Source organism: Microcaecilia unicolor, chromosome 10 (assembly GCF_901765095.1).
Source record: "Microcaecilia unicolor chromosome 10, aMicUni1.1, whole genome shotgun sequence".
In the NCBI taxonomy this organism is placed as follows: Eukaryota; Metazoa; Chordata; class Amphibia; order Gymnophiona; family Siphonopidae; genus Microcaecilia; species Microcaecilia unicolor.
Window position 1 is genome coordinate 5,819,304 of NC_044040.1, and position 25,108 is coordinate 5,844,411.

At 40.9% G+C, this 25,108-nt stretch overlaps 1 protein-coding gene across 5 annotated transcripts in view; it reads left to right on the top strand.

Moving 5' to 3' along the window:
• The window catches only part of LOC115478847 (selenide, water dikinase 1), a 65,434-nt gene that overhangs the window by 6,530 nt on the left and 33,796 nt on the right, over positions 1–25,108 (top strand). For all 5 annotated transcript variants that reach the window (XM_030216475.1, XM_030216476.1, XM_030216479.1 and 2 more), the window contains exons 2-3: positions 1,562–1,845; positions 20,614–20,717. In XM_030216475.1, the coding sequence (XP_030072335.1) occupies positions 1,653–1,845; positions 20,614–20,717 (297 nt within the window). In that variant the 5' untranslated portion in view covers positions 1,562–1,652. The remainder of the gene's footprint in view (positions 1–1,561; positions 1,846–20,613; positions 20,718–25,108) is intronic.

Below are 25,108 nucleotides of genomic sequence, written 5' to 3' on the forward strand. Positions count from 1 at the left end.
AAAGTTCACTGCACTAACCACTAGGCTACTCCTCCACTCATTCCACCAATAAGAGCCAACCTCATCAGTGATGTCACAATGGCTTGATTGCCCGATACTTGGCTCACTTCTGATATTGTGATGTCATAATGGAAAGGGGGAAAGGGAAATGGGACTTGATATACCGCCTTGCTGAGGTTTTTGCAACTACAGGTATATACGGGTACTTATTTTATATGTGCAGGACGTCAGACTCACAGAAACAGAAGCCTGCGCAGCCTTCTACATGGAATGTTGCTAGTGGAATAGCAACATTCCATGTAGAATCTCCAATATTTATTTTATTTTTATTTCATTTATACCCCGCGCTTTCCCACTCATAGCAGGTTCAGTGCGGCTTACATAGTATATACAGGTACTTATTTGTACCTGGGGCAATGGAGGGTTAAGTGACTTGCCCAGAGTCACAAGGAGCTGCAGTGGGAATTGAACCCAGTTCCCCAGGATCAAAGTCCACTGCACTAACCACTAGGCTACTCCTCCACTAGCAACATTCCATGTAGAAGCCTGCCCTTACAGATCAGCAGTGCAGCCGTGCAGGCTTCTGTTTCTGTGAGTCTGATGTCTTGCACGTTTGTTCAGGACGTCAGACTCACCGAAACAGAAGCCTGCGCGGCCGCGTTGCTGATCTGCAAGAGCAGGCTTCTACATAGAATGTTGCTAGTGGAATAGCAACATTAAAATTCCATGTAGAATCTCAAATAGTAGCAACAGAATCTCAAATAGGAAAAGGGAACTGGGACTGGATATACCGCCTTTCTGAGGTTTTTGCAACTACATTCAATGCAGTTTATATATATTCAGGTACTTATTTAATACCAGGGGCAATGGAGGGTTAAGTGACTTGCCTAGAGTCACATAAGGATGTGCTAAGGCTACTTTTTACTGCAGTTTGGTAAAAGAGACCCTTATACGGCCTTTTACTAAGCCTCGGTAGTGTTTTTGGTGCGCACTGAAAATAAGCGTGCACTAAGTGCTAGAGATGCCCATATATTCCGATGGATGTCACTAGCATTTAGCACATGCTAAAAATGTTGCTGCAGGTTAGTAAAAGACCCCATTAATGAGCTTGGGGGAGGGGTATTATGATCTATTTTAGTTATTCCTCCAGTCATCCAAGCAGCAGAATTATGGGCCGGCGCTCATATAATTCTCTTCTCCTGGACCACCCCAGCACTTAACTGTAGAGTGCTGTGGCGGGTCAGCGCCAGTATTTAGTGGCACTGTCTGGTTAAGTGTTGCTGAGTATCGGACCCCAGCCTGCTCAGTGTGCTTTTAAGAGGGCAGGAGCTTCTCGTAAATATCAACCCCAAGTTTAACACAAGGTTCACATTCTTGAAGTGTTTGCAGATTTTAATTTTCAGAAATTTCACATATGTTATAAACTAAATTATATCGGGGGGGGGGGGGGGGGGGGGAGGATTCTCTCTCTTGGGGTTTATTGTATGTGCACACAGTGACCAACTTATGTTTTCTGTGGAATGAAGGGATTTATTTGTTTTATTCCTTTTTTTCTTTTTAGGTAATGTTATTACTTTTGCATCTAAGTTGATTAATAAAAAGGGTTTCCCAGTCGCCCTTTACTGACAAAAGAAATAAGCTACTCATGAGCCATGTCTGTTCGAGAGTCCTTTAACCCAGAAAGTTATGAGCTGGACAAGAGCTTCCGCCTCACCCGCTTCACTGAACTGAAAGGTACTGGCTGCAAAGTTCCCCAGGACGTCTTACAAAAGCTTCTAGAGTCCTTACAGGAAAATCATTTCCAAGAAGATGAGCAATTTCTTGGGGCTGTCATGCCAAGGCTAGGTAAGGATGGATTTGGGGGGGGGGGGGGGGGGTTATTGTGTTGTGCCTTTATTTCAGACTTGTCAATTGGATCCAGACCATTTAGGTCATTCAGAGCTAGGCCTGTGCTAACCAAAGTTTGGATTGTTTAAGCCTTATATTGCTGCTGCGATTTACACGTTGTATTTCATAGACAGAATATTCCTTTTACTTAACGAGCACCATCTTTGTCAGGAATTACATTTGGGATACAGCGGGTTTATCTGATACTTCATGGATCATATTGAGTGGACTGTACGGATTTAGTTGCAATTGCTTGCTGTTTAGGTCTTAATAAATAGGTTTGGAATAAACTCCCACTGCTATGTGTTCTGCTGTATTGCAGTGGCATCCAAATCTCTAATATGATCAGGACTGAGGCTAAACCAGCTCTGGAGTTGGTTAAACTGCCTGCTAAATTCATCAGGAGCACAGTTGCTTTGTTATCTTGCTTTCTGTCTTATATATCCACTAGTAAAAAAGGCCCGTTTCTTAACGCAATGAAACAGACGCTAGCAATGTAATGAGTTCCTGCCATTAATGTTTCCACGGTTGTATTCTGAATATAATTGTTGTTTACATGTGTAAGGTTTCTTTATATACAATGTTTTTTGTGTAAACTGTGTTACAATGTGGTAAAAGTTTTCCTTGTTCAGGCCCTTCAATCAGTTTAACAATCACATCAGAAGAGCTCCTTACTCGTGAGAATGCAACATACAGTTGCCCATGTGAGAGACTGAGAGTGACAGTGTGTTTTACAGACAGTGTAAGAGAGAGATACACAGAGTGATTGATTGAGTGTGTGTGTGTGATGTGTGTGTGTGTGTGACAAAGTGATTAAATGTTTGCCTTCCCTTCCGTTCTGTGCACTTGCCTCCACTGATGTTCGTACCTCCCTGTATATGATTGTTTGTTAGAGATTCAATCCACTCCACTTCCATCCTCCAAGTTCCGTTCTGTCTGATTGGTTGTTCGTTGACAGTGAGAGCCAATGAAACGCTGAACTACAGACTTACGAACCCTACACTGCCACTGTGCCACAGTGCCACGGAGTCAGCTTCAGAATGTTGGAGGTGCTTTTTATTATATAGGTTGAGTGCTTGAAGATGGATTAACATATGTAGTCCCTTAGTTGTTAGGAGAGTTGGAAATGGCTCCAGTTTTTCCAGGTAGATTGATCCGGTTTGGGTTTTACTTTAGAGCTTGCATAGTTGTATGGTTCTGCTTTCCATTTGCGAAGTAGTGGACAAAACCAGGACTGGATCAGCTTGATGAAAAATTGAAGACAGATACAGCTCTTCTACCTTTTAGATTTTTAAATTATTTGCAATGTCAGATGTTGCACCTAATCTCAGAAGTGGTCTTTGGTTCTTGGTCTACTTAGCTCTATGTATTTCTGGATCTGACATTATGTAACAAAATATAAATCTAAGAGAGACAAAGAGGGATTATTATACCAAGCTGATAGGTGAAGATACTCTGAATAAAAAAAAAAAAAACCTTTTTCAAGTGGTAAAACATCTATTGGACACCACATAAGTGACTGTTATTGCGAAATTCCACCTTCCGCAATTCAGTTAGCTGATTATTTCAAAGAAAAAATTGCCATGCCTACCCAAAAGACCCATCCTAATTCTTAAACATCACTCCACACATCACTCCACACCATTAGTATTACCCACACTCCAATCCCTTCCCCACATCTCTCATTATTGTCCCACTCTATGTAATTGTCATCTTTGCGACACTTTGTTCCACACTTTGTATCATCTCTGTGATACTTTGTACCATACTTTGTAAGCCACACTGAACCCACTCTATGTAATTATGTCATCTCTGTGATACATTGTTTCCATACCTGTATTATCTCCGTCATACTTTGTAAGCTGCACTGAACCTGCTATCGAGCGGGAAAGAGCGGGGTATAAATGCCACAAATAAATTTAAGGAAAATACAGAAGAGTTTCTAGCATGGTCATATGGTCAGAAAATTAATGCAATCTCAGTTGTCATGTTCTGGAGTAATTTTCAGCATGTCCAGTGGACAAATACGAATCAATTGATAAACAAATTTTCGAGATCACACTGTCAATTAGACAAATGTCCTCAGTTTATGAAGGTAGCCCCTGTAAGGGTTATGATATTTAACTGGTTAAAAACTTCCTTCTCTCGGAGTATTTTTACTAAGCCCTCTGAACCTCTTTAGTTAAAGGCGACTGTGGTATTAAAATTAGAAAATTTGGAGAATACAGTATGTAGGCGGAACTTGTGTTTGATTAATTTCCCTGAAATCCCAGGAATCTCAGCTGAGGAGATGTTTAAGAAATATATGTTACAAACCTTAAAAGTACCATCTCAATCATTATCTCCGATTTCATGAGATTTTTTTTAATTTACCTTCAGTAAAGAAGTAAGAGACTGGGGGAGAAGCAGATGTTTTTTTTTTTCCCAATATCACAAGATAGTTTGGACTTAACAGCTTTCCTTGAATCTTCTAAGGAAGGGGTAGCAATACCTTCTACACTATTGTTTACTTTGACCTAAGTTAGAGACTGGTTGTTGAAATTATATTTCAAGTATCGTATGTTAACTTTTTGCTCTTTGAAAGTCTAAATCTTCCTAGGTGCAGCTAAAGTCACACAGAAAAGAAGACGACAGTTCTTATTGATGCGCCCCAGGGTTTTGGCCTTGGGAGGAAAAACTTTTCCTTGTAAATGTGTAGTAAAGTATCAATCTTGTACTTGTATTTCTTCGATCCATGTCAATTGACATTATTCTTGAGTAATAAGATTGTGGCTACTGGCCAAGATGTTTCTCCTAGGACAGAGGAACCTCTACTTTGATTGATTAGCTATTCTCATAAACTATATATATTCTCGCTAGGGTTTAATTTTTTGAATTAATATATTTAATATTTCCTCTCTGATTATCTCGTGTCCTCTTGTTTAATAGTGGACTAGTTGGATTATCATTATTGATTTATTTCTTTTGTGTATATTTGTTGAACTTTATACCATTGATAATCAATTTACTATTATAAGTATGTTTTTACTTGGTTTATATCTTAAATTTCAATAAATAAAATATTAAAAATGTAAAAAAAGAATCTTGGTAAATTGTAACAAACTCTAGACCTGTAGCTTCAGTCCCTTTTCTCACTAAATTTATGGAAGGAATTAGACTATCTTGAGAAATTTAGGGCCCCGTTTACTAAGACGCACTAATTTTTAGCATGCCTACAGCTTAGTAAACAGGGCTCTTAATGTTTTGCATAATTCACAATCAGGATGTTGTGCAAATTTTAGTACAGAAACGGTACTGTGTACATTGCTTGTGGAGGTCAGGCCGCTAATGAGTGCTGGTAAAAAAAAAAAAAAAAACTGTCGTTATGCAGTTTGAACTTTTCAGTGCGGTTGATGTAGTTGATCACAATTAGTAATATCGGTTATTTTATCTGGGTTTACAAAAGGTTTGGACAAATTGCTGGAGGAAAAATCCATAGTCTGCTATTGAGACAGACATGGGAAGCAACTGCTTGCCCTGGGATTTATAGTATGGAGTGTTGCCACGATTTGGGTTTCTGCCAGGTACTTGTGACCTGGCTTGGCCACTGTTTGGAAAATAGGATACTAGGCTAGATGGACCATTGGTCTGACCCAATATGGCTACTCTGTTCTTAAGAGAATGTTCTCTTTGTCATTTTCTTATCAGGAAACAAAAATGTGGAATACATTACCCTTATCTATTAGACAATTAGCAAATCATGATGTTAGGAAATCTATCAAGACAATTCTATTTAGGAAGTATGTAATCTCTTTTTCATGGAGTAGAAGGTTAACTTTTGTTTACCCAGGATCATTTTAGTATTGTTTAGATTTATTTATTTATTTTATTGTATTTGTATCCCACATTTTCCCACCTTTTTGCAGGCTCAATGTGGCTTACGATGTATCGGTGGATAATAGAACAGAAAATAGACAATTAGTGTTACATAAAGATCATGCATGACATAATAGAAAGTTAAACAATCTTACAATGTATTGTTCTTGGTGGATAATTTAAGCTTGATGAGTTTTTAGTATGTTTCTAGAATTGTGTCTCTGGCTTCTTTATATGAAATTTGCCTTGAACTTAACAGTATAGGCAGAATATAAGACATGGGAAATGTACATGTAATGTTGTTTACTGCCCAGGATAGTACTTTCATACGGCCCTCTGTGTATTAAGTTTGTCCACCCCCCCAGAGAGCACATACAGAAAGGTCTTCTTGTATACCTCTTGCCCTCACCTTCCTCCTTCAGCCTTTTCCCGCCTGATCCATTTCCATCATAATCCCACCAGCCCCCCCCCCCCCCCCCAGTAGCCTGCAGTTCTGTCCCTTCATGAGGAAACAAACCGATTCTTGGGGACCAGACCTGCTCCATATCTCTCTCTCGCTCATTCACTAAACTATGCAGTTTTGCATTTCATGCTCCCCCACCCCCACCCCACCCCACACACCCACACACACACTTTCATTAATACCAGCATCTCCAGTCTTCCCTTATATGCATAATTCCCTCATTCATCTGGTTTGTTACCTCTTCTCCCCACCCTCCCTCTCTTTTTTTTCTTTTCATCTGCAGTAGGTCAGTCGGCGCAAGTCCAGATCTAGACCCAGTCCCTCAGATTTATCTAGGTCTTTTCTCCCCCATTTGTTCTCCTTCTTCCTGCTCTGGACTTCCCACAACAGGCAGTGTAACTGCTGTCCCTTGACAGCCCACCCATTGCTATCTTTGGTTATCTGGGGGGCTTTACCTTCCTGCACATTTGAGCGGACACACATTTTTTTTTTCAGCAGCTAAGACACTTAGAAGTGTGTGGGTTTTTTTTTTTTTATTTACTAGTGAACCCTTGGGGCCACCAGTTTTATTAATGGTTGAGCAACAGATAGTTGACTCCTGAGGCAGGTAATATTATTGCCGAAACACAGTCCATATCAAGTCTACTCCTGAGGAAAGCCTTTTGGCCAAAACACGATCCGTGTTGATTCTGCCAAGCGATAAAGTTGATCGCTACACCTTGCAATTTTGTTTATTGTCATTCGTCACCTTTGCTGTGTCTGGTCTTCTTCATTTTTGCGGAGGATAGTTCTTCTGTATTTTCCTGTGGGTAATTTGCCTGGCCGTTCTTTTCAAAAGGGAAATCCCAGAATCCCATTTTTTTCCAGAGCTGCCCATCCATCCACAGCTGCCTTTGTCTCTTTCAAAATTCCACTTACACTGAACGAAGTCCGAACGGGAAGGGCATCAGGCTGACGACCGACAGGTTCAGAACCTGCTGTTGCTCCTTGTGATCTTGGGCGAATAACTTAACTCTCATTGCCTCGGGTATAAAATTACATTGTAAGTCCTCTGGGGACAGGGACATACCAAGTGTACCTGAATTTAACTCACCTTGAGCTCTTACTGAAACAAAAGTGTGAGCTAAATCCAAATAAATGGAATCCTTCTGCAGAAAGTTTGGGATCTCTCTTTTCCTTTCTTCTTTGCAATGTGATTGACAGTAGATCATTGAAGATCTCCACTGTGAAAGTTTCCTGGCCTCTCTTATAATCTAATTATCAGTGAAATGATGCAGACATGTAAAGATATCCCCAGGCTGTGCTTCTCTCTGGGGGCCAAAACTCTACTTTTATCTCTTGCATTTCCCTTTAGTATGTCCCCAAACAGTCTTTGAACTGAGTCTGTGCAGCTGACAAATGGCTCCTTTTCAGGGAGCCTTCTGATTCAGAGGCAGATGCACTAAAGCTAAATGAGCCTTTAATGACCCTCCAACGAGGAAAATTTGATCCGTTGCATGCATCAAAGGGCTTTTACCGAGGAAGCCAGCAGCTAACGAAAACGGAATGGAGATGAGCAATTAGTGTGAAAACCCCATTGAAACGACATGCACTAACCTTTTCCGATTGCCTTTACGCAGGAAAAAGGCAGGAAATCTAACGAGAGGTCTGGACCTCTCGTTAGGACAGCTCTGTGCCAGGAAAAATCATTAAGTGAAAAAATAAACAAACTTTGAGCCAATCCCAGCGCATTAGCAGAGCTAAAAGCGCTGTGATTGGTCCAAAGGACGTCAGAAAACACATCAAATAAAAAAAATAAAAAAAGGATCGGGAGGGGGCAAGGGCGCTCATCAGGAGCGTCCTGTATGGACGGCCTTGCCCCCCCCCCCCCCCCCGCTGCTCCCCACTTTCCGCCGCTCCCCCCCCCCTCGAAAAAGCAAAATGCTAGCTGCCCCGGTCCCCCTCCCTTCCCTTCCTGTTCCTGTGTTCTGCAGAGCTAACTCCGCCTCCCGTCATTCTTCTGCCCCGTGCCCCGCCCCCGCCGCTCCCCCCCCTCCACCGAGACCCCCCTCCCTATTAACGACCCGAGCAGCGCCTCTCACCTCTTTGTGAAGCGCTGCACGGGCAGGAAGATCTATTGTGTTGGTTGTAGAGTCTCCATGACGTCTCTTCTTCCCTGGCCTAGGCCCCGCCTCCTTCTGACGTAAGTAACCTACGTCAGAAGGAGGCGGGGCCTGGGCCAGGGAAGAGGAGACGTCATGGAGACTCTACAACCAACACAATAGATCTTCCTGCCCGTGCAGCGCTTCACAAAGAGGTGAGAGGCGCTGCTCGGGTCGTTAATAGGGAGGGGGGTCTCGGTGGAGGGGGGGAGCGGCGGGGGCGGGGCACGGGGCAGAAGAATGACGGGAGGCGGAGTTAGCTCTGCAGAACACAGGAACAGGAAGGGAAGGGAGGGGGACCGGGGCAGCTAGCATTTTGCTTTTTCGGGGGGGGGGGGGGAGCGGCGGAAAGTGGGGAGCAGCGGGGGGGGGGGCAAGGCCGTCCATACAGGACGCTCCTGATGAGCGCCCTTGCCCCCTCCCGATCCTTTGTTTTTGGATTTTGCTGACCAGGTAGCCACGTGTATGTGTTGTGGCTTTTTTTTTTTGTTTGTTTTTACGTTTGCAGCATGCGCAGAGCAGCCAGCAAAACGCTTGGCTGCTCTGCGCATGATTTAGGGGCCGATTACCGATGTGTATTGTGATTCTTTGATACATTGTACGTTTGAATACCGATCTGAGCATGTGTGACTTTTTTTTTTTGGTGCATTCTTCGTTTTTTAAAAATCGTTAGGGACTTTAACGATTTTGATTTTTTTACGTTTGGTTGCTGCATCTGCCTCTCAGAGGTTGCATTTGCTGCACCTGTTTTTGGGGGGTCCCTGATTTTGTCTTGCAGCACTCCATGCTTATTTCTTAAGCGCTCTTGCTGTCTTTACAATTGTGCCAATGCAAGGTAGGGAAAGACAGCATCCTAGCGGACAGACTTGAGTTGAGTCCTGCAACCACACGAGTGCTTGATTCAGATTTAGTCACCAGGGGGCAGCATAACATCATCCTTCTTTCTGGGGATGTGGGGATATGTGCTATTTGATTATTAAGACTAGTAAAAAAAGGCCCGTTTCTGGAGCAAATGAAACGGGCGCTAGTAAGGTTTTCGTCCCCCTCCCTCCCTACCTACCTTCCCCTTCTTCGTTCTGATTGCACTGACGCCATTGCGCCGCCCTCGTTGTGTGACGCCATTGCTCCGCCCTCGACGTCATCATGTTTGATGTGAGGGCGGGGCCCTGAGACTTGGTGCTTTCAGTGGCTTCACCACCACGAAACCTTCATCAAGGAAGTGACGTCAGTGTCCTCAGAACGTTGAGGGTGAGTTTTATTATATAGGATTTGCTACATCACACTTATAAAATCAGAGCGCTTTACATCAATACAAAAATGTAAAAGAGAGAAATAGCGCACAATTCATCAACAGAAAAAGTAAACATTTTACACTCATAATTAACCAGTGTACATAAAAACAGAATTTACACAGGGAAAAAAGAGATAAAACATCTGCAGATGCAGTTCTCTTAGGGTGTGGGAGAAGCAGGTTTTTCATTGTGATTTTTATTTATTTCTTAATTGGGATTTAGCTAACACTTTTATGTTGTTATCTCCAGGTAAGGTGCATTCAGGTACACTAGGTATTTCCCTGCCCTCCCAGAGGACTTAATCTAAGCTTTTATATATATATATATTTTTTTTTTTTTACCTGAGGCTATGACTTTCAGTAGGCACTGTGACACTGCTGACTACAGATGACTGAGGTGTTATGCACACAGCTCTTTTCACACTGCCAACATGAAGTAAAGTCTGAACAAGCTTTATCTAAAAGGCTGAGATAAATTCATTAGTCACTATGGAGGCAATTCCATAAACTAGGGGCTAAGATTTGTGTGCGTATTACATGTATGAAGAGAATACTAGCATGTACGTATGTGACCATGTATGCAACGCACTGTATGCTGGCTGCAAAGAACAGACTATCAAAAAAAATCCAAACAGCCCAGAAAACTGCCACCAGACTCATATTTGGAAAAACTAAATATGAAAGTGCAAAACCCCTAAGAGAGAAACTTCACTGGCTCCCACTTAAGGAACGCATTGCGTTCAAGATCTGCACGATTGTACACAAAATCATTCACGCAGATGCCCCAATTTACATGCTAAACCTCGTGGACCTACCTCCCAGAAACGCCACAAGAACATCCCACAAATTTCTCAATCTGCACTTCCCCAGCTGTAAAGGACTAAAATACAAGCTGATGCATGCCACTGCCTTCTCTTAAATGAGCACGCAGTTATGGAATGCATTACCCACAGACTTGAAAACAATCGACAAAATAACTAACTTTCGCAAATCTCTGAAGACACATCTCTTCCACAAGGCCTACAAAGAGAACCTATAGCCTCACTAATCCACTTCACCAACCCATTCAGTTATGAAAGTCCACCTTCTATACTTACCCCCTGATCACTTCCTTCTTTCTTCCCTTACTTAATCTCTGCACATCACTAATTGTATCTGATATCCTGGAATGACAATGTCATAACAAAACTCTGAAAGCCACATTGAGCCTGCAAATAGGTGGGAAAATGTGGGATACAAATGCAATAAATAAAAATATGGCAGTGTTCCACATAGGCACGCATTTACAGAATATCTCTTATCTTGCATATTGTGTATTTGTGAGGGAGCGGGGCTCTCACATGCATAAACTTACTGTAAGTTGTGTCTCGCTGCCCCATTTAGGCAGTCAGACCATCTGTATTGCTGGCATAAGTGTGGGCGCCTAGATGTTAGACTCGCTGGTAATCTACGTGCTTTGGTTCCATTATAGAATGGGCTTCTATCGCGTGGGCTCAGGCACCTGAATGGAGGTGCCCAGTTATAGATTAACTCCCTAAGGGGACAATTCCATAGTGGTGCACCTATTCTATAAAGGAATTTAGGCTCTTATGGCAGCTATAGAACTGGTGTAAATGCTCACTCCTAAAATACTAAAAACACGTTTGGAAATCATACTATTCTATAATTTACATGTCTACCTGTGTGCTTCACCCATTCTTTGACTATGTGTGTACGTGCCATTGCATTTAGGCACCTTTTTATAGAATAGCGTATAGTTTGAATATTGGCATTTATACACATATGTACGCGTATGCTGGTCATTTAGAAACAATCTGGCCCTTAAATATTAGTGGCCACTATAGAATTAGCCTCCATATGAATAGTATGGTACTAACCATATCAAGCAACACCATATTAAATTGGACATGAAGCATCTGCGATTTCGACAATCACAATGACCCATTAACCACAGGAAACTACTGAACTGACATGTTCTCGCTGTCTTCACAATATGAGCTGAAGAACCAAATTTAAAGTCAGGGCAGGAAGGATGAGCTCAAATCCTGTTAGTGTGCTGAGTGATTGGATTTGATTGGGTTTATGGACTTGATACACCGCTTAGTACAATAAAGCATTTCGCAATTCAAACTATAATGGCAGCATCTTCCAATCAACAATAAAAAATCAGGTAAAATGTATAATTCATTGGCAAGAACCGCAGCCTAACAAAACCAAGAATCCAAGTTTTCAATACTTTGCGAAAACCATGGTAATGTATTTGACTGTCTGACTCTATTCCTTATTCTATCAGCTATGAACTTTAATGCAATACCACTTTGTATTCCTCATCCGGAAATGGCGATCGCCATTACAACATAATGTAAGCCACATTGAGCCTGCAAATAGGTGGGAAAATGTGGGATACAAATGCAACTAATAAATAATGAAGGTCCTATGTAGCTGAAAAGCTCTTTTCCTTGTGGTGATCGACTTTAAACACTGATTATCTTGCTAGATCAACACATCAGAGAAATACTCAGGTAGATTCAAAAAGAGAGCTTTAAAATCCAGACATACCCCCTGTTTACAAGGCTGCACAGCAATACTGACACAATCCATTCAAAGTGAATAGACCGTGTCATCATTAATGCGCTGGCAGCCGCTAGCACGGCTTTGTAAACGGGGGGTGGGGAGGGCGAATAATATTTTAAAATCAGTTCTGGCAGAAACAGGCAGCCAATGCAATTCTTTCAAAATAGGTGTGTTATGATCTGTTCTTCTTCCATTTATCAAAAAAACAAAAAAAAGCTGAAGTACCCCCTTTACAAAAACCAACCAAGGAAAACAACAGAGCATAAAGGGGACCAACTAGAGAAGTGTACCTCACATTAAAACAAAAAACATACAGTCCATAGAAAATGTAATATCAAAACTCGACACAGTCCTCCGTTTCGGTGCACAGTGTTCCTGCCTCAGGAGTCTCAACTTCAATTGGACTTGTAAATCCCTTGTACTGTTTAAACGCAGCAGCATCAAACAGCCAACCACAATGTGGGCTGTGGCAGCAAAATGACCCCCCACAGCTGATGTGCAAACTGAGCACTTCATTTTAGCAGCAAAAACCTTCCATTTACCACCATGCATGCCACATTTTTCTGGACAAGCTGAAGCCTCTTCAGACTAGTCAAAGTAAGTCCATGATACAAAGAATTAGAGTAATCTGTTCTGCTGGTAATATAAATACATATACCAGTTTGATTAAATTGGATCATGTCAGAAGAGGCTTGAGCTGCCAAATTTGCCGCATTTGATAATAACATGATTTTACCACAATTAACCTGCTTATCAAATTTTAATGCATTGTCACAATGAAATCCTAAAGTCAGTATTTTCTTCTTTAAGGGAAATCAAATTACCTCCCATAGAAGGAAGAACAAGCAATGACTTGTTCTTATAAGAGAACAAGATTTATCAACATTCAGAATCAAATCATTATCCAGTAACCATCTTTCCAGACTGTCAGGTTTACAATTAAGATTAGACAGTCCCTGATTCTGATCGTCCTTCACAAACACAATAACTTGTATATCATCAGCGAAAAAGTGAAATACAGGTCCCCTATTCTCTAACAATTCCGCCAAGGGAGCAAGATATAAATTAAACAACATTGGCGAAAGTAGCAAGCCTTGGGGTACATTATACTCCAAGCGTCTATGGGAAAAGAGTTTAGAATTTCAGCAAATCTGCTGAGAACTGGAAAAATAAGATTCATACCACTGAAAAACAGGGTCTGGGAAAACAAACCTTTGGGAACTCCTTTATGAAACAAAATGATATAAAATTGGAGTCAAATCATTCAGAGTAATGGTTGCAAGAACTATAACTTGTCACCTTTGTGAACTGTCGCATCTAAGGTTTTCTATTATATTTCCATTTTATGAGAGACAAAGATGGGGAGGAAAGTTGAACAAGGGGGAAAGGGGTAGACGGCAAAAAGTGCTGGTGGAATTAAGACGAAGGATAGGTCCACTGGAGGACAGAGCAATGAGCCTTCTATTCTTTGTTTCACGTAATAGTACCAGAGAGTGAGAGTTATGGGTATTGTACTAACCAGAATTCATAAGTTGTGCTTATTTGTTAGAACCATTAATCCAAGACTGTGTTTGTACCAGCTTCCGTTGATAATTCTTTCAGAAGTTGAATATTTAAAACTTTATAAGAATCTTAAGGCATGGTTCTTTAGGCAAATTGATCTGGTTTTGTTTCTGTGTGTAACCCCTTCCTGCCTGGATTAGTCTTAGGTGGGGCACTTAAAATATATTTATGTTTTGATGAGTCCAGGTTGGGACCAGTCATCACTGAGGGGCCATTGGCAAAAAAAGTCCACACAGTCTTCACACTCGACTGACACAGATGCCAGTTCTGGGGGTAACAGACGTCTCATTTACAACAGAAGTTTCATGATAGAGGTTACCCTGCAACTTTGATATCTAGATCAAGAAAACGTGCTTACCATAATCATAGAGAATGGTTGCTTTATCCTACGAGAAATACAGTAGAACAACAGGAAGTTGTGACTTTTGTAACTAAATATAATTCTCATACAAACAGAATGATGAAGATTATCAAAAAATACCTGCCTATGTTACAAATTTATCCTTGGTTCCGTGATGTAAGAATATTGTTTGCCTATCAAAGACAGAGCAATTTGAATGATCTATTGTGTGTTGCTGACACGTGGAACCGTCATAACAATATGACTACTAGAATAGGACTACATAAGGCATGCGGACAATGTTCGGTGTGCCATATTATGCAAGAAGTGGACAAATTCATTGATACACGTACAGGCAAGTTACATCATTTAAAGTCTGTAACTGATTGTCAGTCGAAGAATGTAATTTATCTATTGAAATGCCCCTGTAATCTGTATTACGTTGGTCAAACTTCTAGAATGTTAAAAACGCGACTAATTGAACATAGACATTGCATACAAGCTAAAAAGACATATGAACCTTTAGTTTCTCATAGCCTTTTGAAACAACATGATTTTGATGAGTTGCAATGTGTGGTTCTAGAGCAAATACAAGTCTCGGAACGCAGAGGTGATATTAAGAAAAAGTTAAGACAGCGGGAACAACGATGGATATACACTCTACAGACAGTTATACCTAAGGGGTTGAACATATCAATTGAATGGAAAGCTTTTTTGTGAAACAGACTCCTGTCAATAAAGTTGTTGAGGTTGATTGAATGGGTTGTAAGCAATGACGTATATATAGAGGAAGGAAGTAGGACTGTTTTTCAGGACGCCACGGGAGGCAGTTGTATGCGGTGAAATTGGAAGATCAGATATATTTGTCTGTATGAAAGTTCTGGCCCTTGAAACAGCCTAGGATTGGCGAAACAGGGTCTCCTGTTGGGCTTTGGGAACATTATATGCGAATGCAGCATTGACAGCTTGAAGAACATTTCAGTTAAGTTACATTTGATTCACCGTTGGTTTACCTTGATTGAGAGCCTTCAACATCGGGTATTGTGAAAAGGTGTTTAGGCATGTATTATATGAAGAAGAAGAGTGGAGTTTTTTTTGTGAAGACTGGTGATTGAAGAACTAGAGTGCTAGAAAATTCAAAGGTGGTTTACCACATTAAAAGCACTCTCTAGGATTTCTGAAGTCTTTTTTTCTCCACATTTTCATATATGCTAGCAAATGCACACTTCCAATACTCGGGTGTAGTTGAGTAGAATTAATTAGATATTTTGGTACTTGAGCACCTCCAATATTGAGCAGATGCCTTCACTTTGTCCAAGGAGGGATAAGGGTGTAGCACCCCAATCATTCTGAATAGTTCATTCCTATGCTGTCACATGCCAGAACTGGGTTTCTGAACAAAAAGGGTTTACTTCAAATCGTCTTTTAAGCAAAATGGACAAAAGTTACAATATTAGCATAACTACAGACAGGAAGAAAGCAAAAACAGTATCAAATGCTAAGAGTTGCTTATTTGTTTCTTCAGGACTCTAGTTCTGAGAGAGTTCTCTTTTTCGTTTGCTCTATCCAGATACTGGTTTTGGCCCCTTCTGGGAACACCACTGTCGGTGTCAGTCTCTTTCGAAGTCAGAAAGGTACTTGATTATTATCTTAACTAGGGGAGCAGTGGATAAACATTTCCTGCTACAATACATGCAACCTTGTGTGTGTGACTAGCGAGTTAGTTAGTTCTTCTTCTGTTAAAGGCCTGGATTAAGAACTGAAATGTCATCTGCTTCTGATTTACAAATTAAAGTCTGGAATTTTAGTAGAGCCACTTAAGGTCTCTGCTGTCCTTACAGTGCAAAATCTTAGTCTGTACATGTGTATTCTCTTTTTCTTTTCTTTTTTTTTTTTGGCGCTCATCACTTTTTTTTAATTTAAGATTGTTTTTATTCAACATTTCAATAAAGAAAATCATACAATACACTTAACTGCAGCCACAAGGCTACCAACTCTCCAAAATTCCTCAAACTCATCGGTAATACATAATCAACGTATTTTTCCCCCTACCCAACCATCCCACCCCTCCTCCTCCCACTATCCTCCTGTTCAAGGCTGCCCCCCCCCCCCCCCCGGTGTACCACTAGCAGTGTTCCATATTCTTTCTAAGTTTGTCCATTCTTGCGCATCATGTCTGTATCTGCCAGCTCTTCGATCTGTCAATTTCTCAAGATCCGTTATGACCCGGAGTCTTAATTTCCAGTCTAAGATAGTGGGCCCTACTCCTTGTACATGTGTATTCTTATTGGTTTTGTTATGTTAAAGAATTTTTTCTTAGTGTGCCTTTTGTGGGGGTTCTAGGCAGAATATAAGATTTTAATATATAAAATTGTGACAATTAATGCCTTTAGTGCTGCTCCTAACATCCATTCAAGGTTAGTCCTATGGACATTTGAAGAGGCTCTGCTTGTGTCTGTGGACATTGCTTAGGCCCTTTCTTCTCCTGTGCACTTGCTCCTGCGCTAGTAACCTGCTAGCCAGGTACCCACATGCCTCTGGGCAAGTACCCTGCTTGCAAGCTATTCTGTAGTGGTTTTTAGGGTTACTGTAACACCACTCCCAGAAATGCCTCTGCAGCTTGCTTCCGTGGGTCATAGATGAACCCCACACAGAAGTAACAAACTGAAAAGTTTATTAGCAAAGAGGAAGAAGAAAGATTCAGAGGGTCAGTATTAGCTGGCAGTGTCGTTTTGGTTTTTTTTAAATGCATTGAATGCCGGGGTCTTTGATTGCACCTGGATACTGTTCATGTATGGCCTATATATAGTGCCATAGAGGGGCATTTTCAAAAGAACATCTAAGTCAGGTTTGGGATGTCCCAATCCCAACATCCAAAAAAAACCGTCCATGTCACAGCTATTTTCAAACAGGAAAAACGTTGGGGTTTCCTGTTTGAAAATAGTTGAGAATATCCAAAATGAACAGCCGTTTTCCAAAGTAAAACGTCCAAATGATGAATCAGGGATAAGGATATCTGTCTGGCAACATTTGCACAAAAATGGCCACACAGATGTCCCTGCAGAGCAAAGGGACAGCCTAGTGGTCAGTGCAGTGGACTTTAATCCAGGGCATCTAGGTTCATATTCCACTTATCTCTTTTATTTTAAGTGGTGAGTCCTCCACACGCAGGGAAATACCTACTGTATCTGAATGTGTACCTCCTTAATAGCCCTCAGGCTTGTAAGTGTCTAATATTTAGTGTAGATATGGTAGCTATATCTTTCTGGATGGCTCACAATTTAAAGGTAAAATAACAAAACTGAAGTGGGATTTGACCACTAATCTACCCTTCAGACCTACCTGCTGCTATGTTCAGAATGTCCATAACACCTGATGTTGTCAGGGGTTCTAGTTTCCCTTTCCAGTGTTATTTTCAGGGGTGAGGAAGGGGGACAGCAACCACTGGGGGATTAAGGAGGGGTCAGGCCTTAATCCCTCCAGTGGTCAGCTTCTCAATCAGGGAACCTTTTTGTACCCTGGATGTGATTGAAACAGGTCTAACTTAGGACACCCTTCTTTTTTGACTTGGATGTTTCTTCCTGTTGGATGTTTTAAATTTGAGGTCTTTTTCATCCAGTTTCATTTACATTTAAATCTGAATTTAAGGTAGATAATTTATAATTTACCGTGAGGGATAGGAGAATTAAGTTAATCTTTCAGCTCTTTACTTCGTTGATACAAGTGACTTTTGCTGAAATAGTGTCTGGACAGTTTGTTCCAGAGTCTTGCCATTTCTGTTGTCAGATCTCAAAACTTAAATTTTTCCAATTCTTTGTCTTTAATTTTTGTGTCTCCTGGTACTACAATGTCAGTTGAAGTATTGCTTTCAATTACCATGATATCGGGTGTGTTATCTTCAAATGTCAGTCCGTTTGAATTCGAAAGACCCATAAAATCTTGACTTTTTCATTTTTTTTTCTTTTCTATATGGTGGTTATATCAGTATTTATTGACTGTAAAGTCGTACTTCATGCACAGTCTCCAGTGGCTATCCTGTTGTGATGTTTGTAGTCAGTTTGGGCAGTTTTGCTACATCCACTAAGCAATTGGTTTAGTCTATAGTCTACATTTGGTACTTGTTGATATATGTTGAATATTCGCTTTCATGCAGTTAGAGGCCCTTTTTACTAAAGGTTAATGCATACTAATGGAATTAGCACATGCTAAATGCTAGTTGCTCAGTTCTGCACCCATTTTAATTCTCTTTCACCATGATGATGCTCTTCCTGCAAACTTCGATAACATTTTTTCATTGCTGGTCTTGGCGTAATTATCCAGTCCTTATTTTTCCTCCTCTACAGTCAATTTAACTTGGAGCAGACCCCGACCACCAGTTTTTCTTGATAAATATAGCTGATCGATGCACTTCTCAGAGGTACAAAGTGTGGTGTATTGTCATCAATTTTTGAGTTTTTCAGTCTAGATTATCCCATTCTAGTTGGGTCCAGTCTACAGTTCCAGCTGTGTATCTGACGTACTGGAATGGCCCAGGCATTTATGGCCTTACTAGTGTTGTCACTATTTAGTTTTGAGGACTTTCCAGACCCTCTCTAGTATTTCTGTTTTGCTTTATCTTTAACTGCTTCATGTAGATATATAACACCTACAATCTAATGAAAACAATTGAAGCGGATTCAGGGCTAGTTTCTCTGTGGCTGTGTCCTGAAGTCTAATCTTTGCTCAACATAATGCCTTTCTGACCAGTAATACTTCAGGATGTTAGTCTTGCTGGAAAATACTTAGAGGTGTGTAGGCCAAAAGATTTTGTTTTTGTTAGTGTTGTGCTATTATGAAACACAACGACACATTGACAAAACACCGTACAATACAAAAATGCACATCCCTAGGAAACGTGTTACCATTCCCTGAATTCAGCAGGCAAAGGGTCAGGATTCTTGTAAGCTAGCTTAAGGGAAAGTTTTTTTTTTTTTTTTTTCCAGGGAAGGCAGAGTCCAGGGCTAAACAAGGCATCACAGTGCACATAAAAAAAAAAGTTTTTTCTCCACGCATTGCATTTGTGTAGTGCTTTTGTTCAGAGTCCTATGTTTTTTCATATACCACACACCTTTTTTTTTATGTCATAGTACTTGGTATGTCTACCACTGACAACTGAAGGGGCAATATTCTGCCAGCATTTTCTTAAATGCTGGTTACCTCCTGCTGAATAAGATCCGAATATTCTGTACTGACCCCATCTGGGTACTGCCACTAAGCATCTGGGTCTGGGGTGGATAACTCCTGCCCTCAGAGCAGATATTCAGTAGCACTTTGTGTTCTGCCCCTATTTGCATGCAGACAGGCTGTTGTTTTTGAACATAAAACAACAAACAGCCTACCTATGTGCAAATGACGGGGGGAGGGGGGCAGAACACTGAGAGTGCTGCTGAATATCTTTCTGATAACATGTCCCAGAGCCCTGTGTCTTATGAGGCTCTTCCTATTGGCTTGCCTCGTTCTTCTGTGTATGCTGGGCTAGTTGCACCCCCCCCCCCTTCTCTCTCCATTGGGTCAGCAAGAGTTAGCCTGCAGCTTTCTCCTCTGTGAACTGAATCTGCCTTTGCTGTATGACCCCCTTCAAGCTACTGTGACGCTGATAAGATTTCACCAATATAAAAGTATAAACTTCGTGTTGTGGAAATGCTCCCAGCATCTTTCCTGCAGGGAGAGAGAGCTGGATGAGAATAGACTCCCAGTTTGCAAGGCAAAAACTCTTGTCCTGCACATCTGAACTGTAAGTTATTTTTCCTTGTTTACTACATTAAATAATATTTTGGTTCAAGAGTTCTGAGTCTTCTCATAGTGATCTGTACTCTGGTTTACACTGCATGCTTTTCACACCTCACTGAAAGGGCAAAACATAGGTTTAGCGTGACTTAACTGGACAAGAACGTCCTCCCGGTTAAAGCACACTGAATATTGACTCCTGAAAGGTTAAATCTGTCATGCATGCAAATGAATCCCTGAACCCCAAGTGTCAATGGACATCACCTCCCTGTGCCTAGGCTAAAATTAACTTAGAAAGAGTAACCTCGAAGCATCCACTGCAGGCTTCTTTTCTGAGCATTTTCCCCACAGCCACAAACTGGGAGAAGCCTTTAGTAACTAGACCCCACCATATTACACTTTACAACCATTGCTTTTACTTAATACCACTTGTCACTTTCAACTAGGTTTTCTTTCCTAAATGGTATTAAGGAAGCGACCAGTACATCTTGTTTAATCATCTTTAGATACTTTTTATTGGGTCAACCTAAGAATTATCACAACTTGCTTTGAAGGTAATGTTCTCCAAGACAATACGATTTCTAGTCCTTTTCACTAAAGAGCAGCTGTTGTGTTTTTGTCTGGCAGTGTTCTACATTCCTAGGATTTGAATCAGTTTTTTTCCCTTAATATTTTAGGCTATCTGGCTTTACACACATACTTATCCATCTGTTGCTGATTCCTGTCTTTTCAGGGATTGGGATGGACACGTGTGTAATTCCTTTAAGACATGGTGGTCTTTCCTTGGTCCAAACAACAGACTACATTTATCCAATCGTAGATGACCCATATATGATGGTAAGTGGATGGCTTAGATACTGGATTTTGCTGCTGTTCGACCCTCGACCATCTCTGGTATCTTGAGTTTGGTACTTCTGTGAACTTCACTGTTCTGCTGGTTTTTCATGAAACCTAACTGTATTAACTACCTTGGTTGTGACTTGTTAATAAAATATTTTTAATTTTCATGCTGCATTCCATATGGATACAAAATCTTACATACAATGCAATAAATGCTCCCCCCCCCCCCCAAAAAAAAAAAAACAAATTAATAATTGGGGCTCTGTTTCTTGGCAGCTCTAGGCTTCTCTGTTGGTACTATCACATGGTCACCCTACTGTTGGACCTGAAAGCTGTCATCTCTGAGTTTTATCAGTATTTGTTCTGTATAAACCAATCTTCGTTTAACTTAGCCTTTGGTGATGACTCCTGGTAGGTATATTTCTCTGAAAGGATCAAGATTGTTCTAATTTCAGATCTAATTTTCATGTCACCGAGGAATGCATTAAGACTATCCCGTTCATACCTTAACCTTCATTATCCAACCTGCAACGGGCTTAAGTGTATAAATCCACATATGCTTCATTCTTCTCCATCAGCTCGCAATTATGGAATTCCTTGCCAAAAGCTATAAAAACCATTCACAACCATCTAAATTTCCGAAAATCTCTAAAGACTTTGTTATTTGGTAAAGCTTACCCCAAGGACTCAACATGTGTCTCCACTACTTGAGTCATAACAATGTAATGACAATTTTGGACACACCCACTCTTCCCTTCTCTCCCCTGATTTCCCTGTTCCTTTCGTTTCTTCCCCATTCTTTCCTTTATTTCTTATGTAGGTTACATGGAGGCATATTTTCAAAGCACTTTGGGAGGCTAAGTTCCATAGGTTTCTATGGAACTTTGGGAGGCTAAGTGCTTTGAAAATGAGCCCCATGATGTATTAACTTAATTTACTGTATTGGCGTCCGCCTTTGCAGTGTGATGTAAGCCACATTGGGCCTGACACAGTTGAGAAAATGGGGGGTATAAATGAGAGAGTCAATAAATAAATAAATAATTCTACACACTTATTAGATGCTCTATGAAGACTATAAGCTTTACATTTAGGGTATACATTTTCTGAAACCATTAGTCCCAGCTATTAGTATCTAGGTCTCTGGTGTATAAAATGGGACACGTGCTAAAATAGCATGAGTTAGTGGTAAAATAACTCAACAGTAGTCCACATTGATAACTACAGCCCTAAATACCCTACCCTAGTAGATAGGGGAAATAGGCAGACTGAAAGACTAGTGATTTTTATTTACATCAAATTATATTTATAAGATTTTTTTGGGGGGGAACCAACTACATTCATTTCATTGAAACTAATGTTTTGTGTTCTGAGCATAATGTAGTAGTTAGAGCACTTGATTGTGTGATTCATCTGTCCCTTACTTTCTGTCTTCCTCTTGCTTGCACCCAACTCTATGAAACCCCTCCATACCTTATGCCAAGTCGTACCCAGGGATCCCCTGCCAATCTGATGGGGGTGCTTCAGTTTGCTTCAGCCATTGCCACATCCATCTTCAACTGTTGTTTCTTTGAAGGCTGTTGAATTCCTAAAGAAGCACCAACAGTGAAAGTTGATGTTTGACAAATATCTTTATTTGATGTGTGGAAGGTGGTAGAGAGGACTGAAGCAATGCTGCAAGGTCCAGTACAACCAGTGCCGTAGCGAGGGTGCCTGACACCCGGGGCGGGTCGCCGCTGGGCCCCCCTCCCCCCCCCCCCCCCCCCCCCGAAACGCACCCTACCTTTCAGCGGGGGGCAGGCGGGAGGGCTGATCCGCCCCCAGTGCACGTCACTGGGAGCTGCGTCGGCTCTGCTGCTTCCCTGCTTTCTCTGCCCCGGAACAGGAAGTAACCTGTTCCGGGGCAGAAAGAGCAGCGAACCAGCGAGCCGACACCCCCCCCCCCCCCAGCGCGTGCACCTGGGGCGGACCGCCCCACCGCCCCCCCCTTCCTACGCCACTGAGTACAACTCCTCTGAGTTTTCTCAACAAGTGGTCTGTAAGGAGGGTGATTTGGACTTTAAAATCCAGCAATTGGACATTTCCTCTCAGATTAGCTTGCTGCAACAACCAAGAACTGGAATTAAAGAGAGCTTCTTTTTGCGTAGACAGAAATATTAGAAAATCAGACTAGAGCTACCAATTTGAGATTTTTGAATTTTCCTGTTTGCACATTATTATCCACAGATATACTGTTTAGGAAGTATTTGAAGGAAGTCCTGGCTTTATCTAACGCTGATAAATAATGGTCTATGGACTTTTCCGTTAGAAAGTCATCCAAACCTTTTTTTTTAAATCCCACGAAGCTGACTGTTTTTACTACATTCTCTGGAAACAAATTCCAGAGTTTAATTACACATTGAGTGAAGAAATATTTTCTCTGATTTATTTTAAATTTACTGCTTTGTAGCTTCATTGCGTGCCTCCTAGTTCTAGTATTTTTGGAAAGAGTAAACAAGCAATTCACATCTACCCGTTCCACTCCACTCATTATTTTATAGACCTCTATCATATCTCCCCTTAGCCATCTTTTCTCCAGCTTTAGCCTTTCCTGATAGGGAAGTCGTCCCATCCCCTTTATCATTTTTGTCACTCTTCTCTGTACCTTTTCTAATTCTACTATATCTTTTTTGAGATGCGGTGACCATAACTAAACACAATATTTGAGGTGCAGTCGCACGATGGAGTGATACAAAGGCATTATAACGTCATTTTTGTTTTCTATTCCTTTCCTAATAATACCTAACATTCTATTTGCTTTCTTAGCTGCCGCCGCACACTGAGCAGAGGATTTCAGTGTATCATCAACGATGACACCTAGATCCCTTTCCTAGTTGATGACTCCTAATGTGGAAACTTGCATTACATAGCTATAGTTCGGGTTCCTCTTTCCCACATGCATCACTTTGCACTTACTCACGTTAAACGTCATATGCTATTTAGATGCCCAGTCTCCCAATCTCATAAGGTCCTCTTGTAATTTTTCACAATCCTCTTGCGATTTAATAACTTTGAATAACTTTGTGTCATCAGCAAATTTTATTACCTCACTAGTTAATCACATCTCTAGATCATTTATAAATATGTTAAAAAGCATCAGTCCCAGCACAGACCCGAGGGGAACCCCACTATCTACCCTTATCCATTGAGAATATTGGCCATTTAACCCAACTCTCTGTTTTCTATCTTTTAACCAGTTTTTAATCCACAAAAGAACACTACCTCCTATCCCATGACTCTCCAATTTCCTCTGGAGTCTTTCGTGAGGTACTTTTGTCAAACGCCTTTTGAAAATCCAGATACACAATATCAACTGGCTCACCTTTATCCACATGTTTGTTCACCCCTTCAAAGAAATGTAGCAGATTGGTGAGGCAAGATTTCCCTTCACTATATCCATGTTGGCTTTGTCTCATTAATCCATGCTTTTGAATATGCTCTGTAATTTTGTTCTTTATAATCTCTTCCATTTCGCTCGGCACCAACATCGGGTTCACCGTTCTATAATTTCCTGGATCTCCACTGGAACTTTTTTTTTTTTTAATTGGTGTTACATTGTCAAATTTGTCAAGTTTCGTCATTATGTTCTCCAGGTTTATAGAGATTTCATTCAGTTTCTCTGACTTGTCAGCTTTGAATACCATTTGTGGCACTGGATTTCCTGTGTGTACTTACTCAAATGCCAATATCAAATCTGATCATACTATGATCACTGTTATCAAGTGGCCCCAGCACCATTACCTCCTGCACCATAATAATCATTGACAAAATGTTACACATGGTTCAAATTCTATTTGTCAGACAACTATCAGTTATGTTCAGTAACAGCACATCATCACCTTGGACACTAAATTGTCCCTTTTTACTTAATAACTACCTTAAGCCTTTGGCTGAGCTGCTCTGATCAATAGACACAATTTTTGTCTACCCTAATGTGCAACTACTCATACCCATTGATCCAGATCTACCCACAGCTTCAAGTAAACTGACTGCCTGTCTAATTGCAACTCAGGAATGGGCAAAAAAAAAAAATTTGCCTGAACCCAGATTCTGTGGGCTCTTAACACAAATTGACAAGTACCTGACTTCAAAATACCTTTTGGGAAGTAAGAACTTCCCTCTAAAATGACAAGCTATGAATCTTGGGATACTGCTGGACTCATCACTTACTTTGATCCTGCAAATTCAAACAGCCTTTAAAAATTGTCCCTATGACCTAAGGCAGCTTTGAAATATCTCTTCATATATTGAAGAAAAGATGAGTCCACAATGGTCCATGTTATGATAACATAATGACTAGACTACTGTAATGCCCTGTACATTAGCCAAACCAAAATGAGTTTGCACCATTC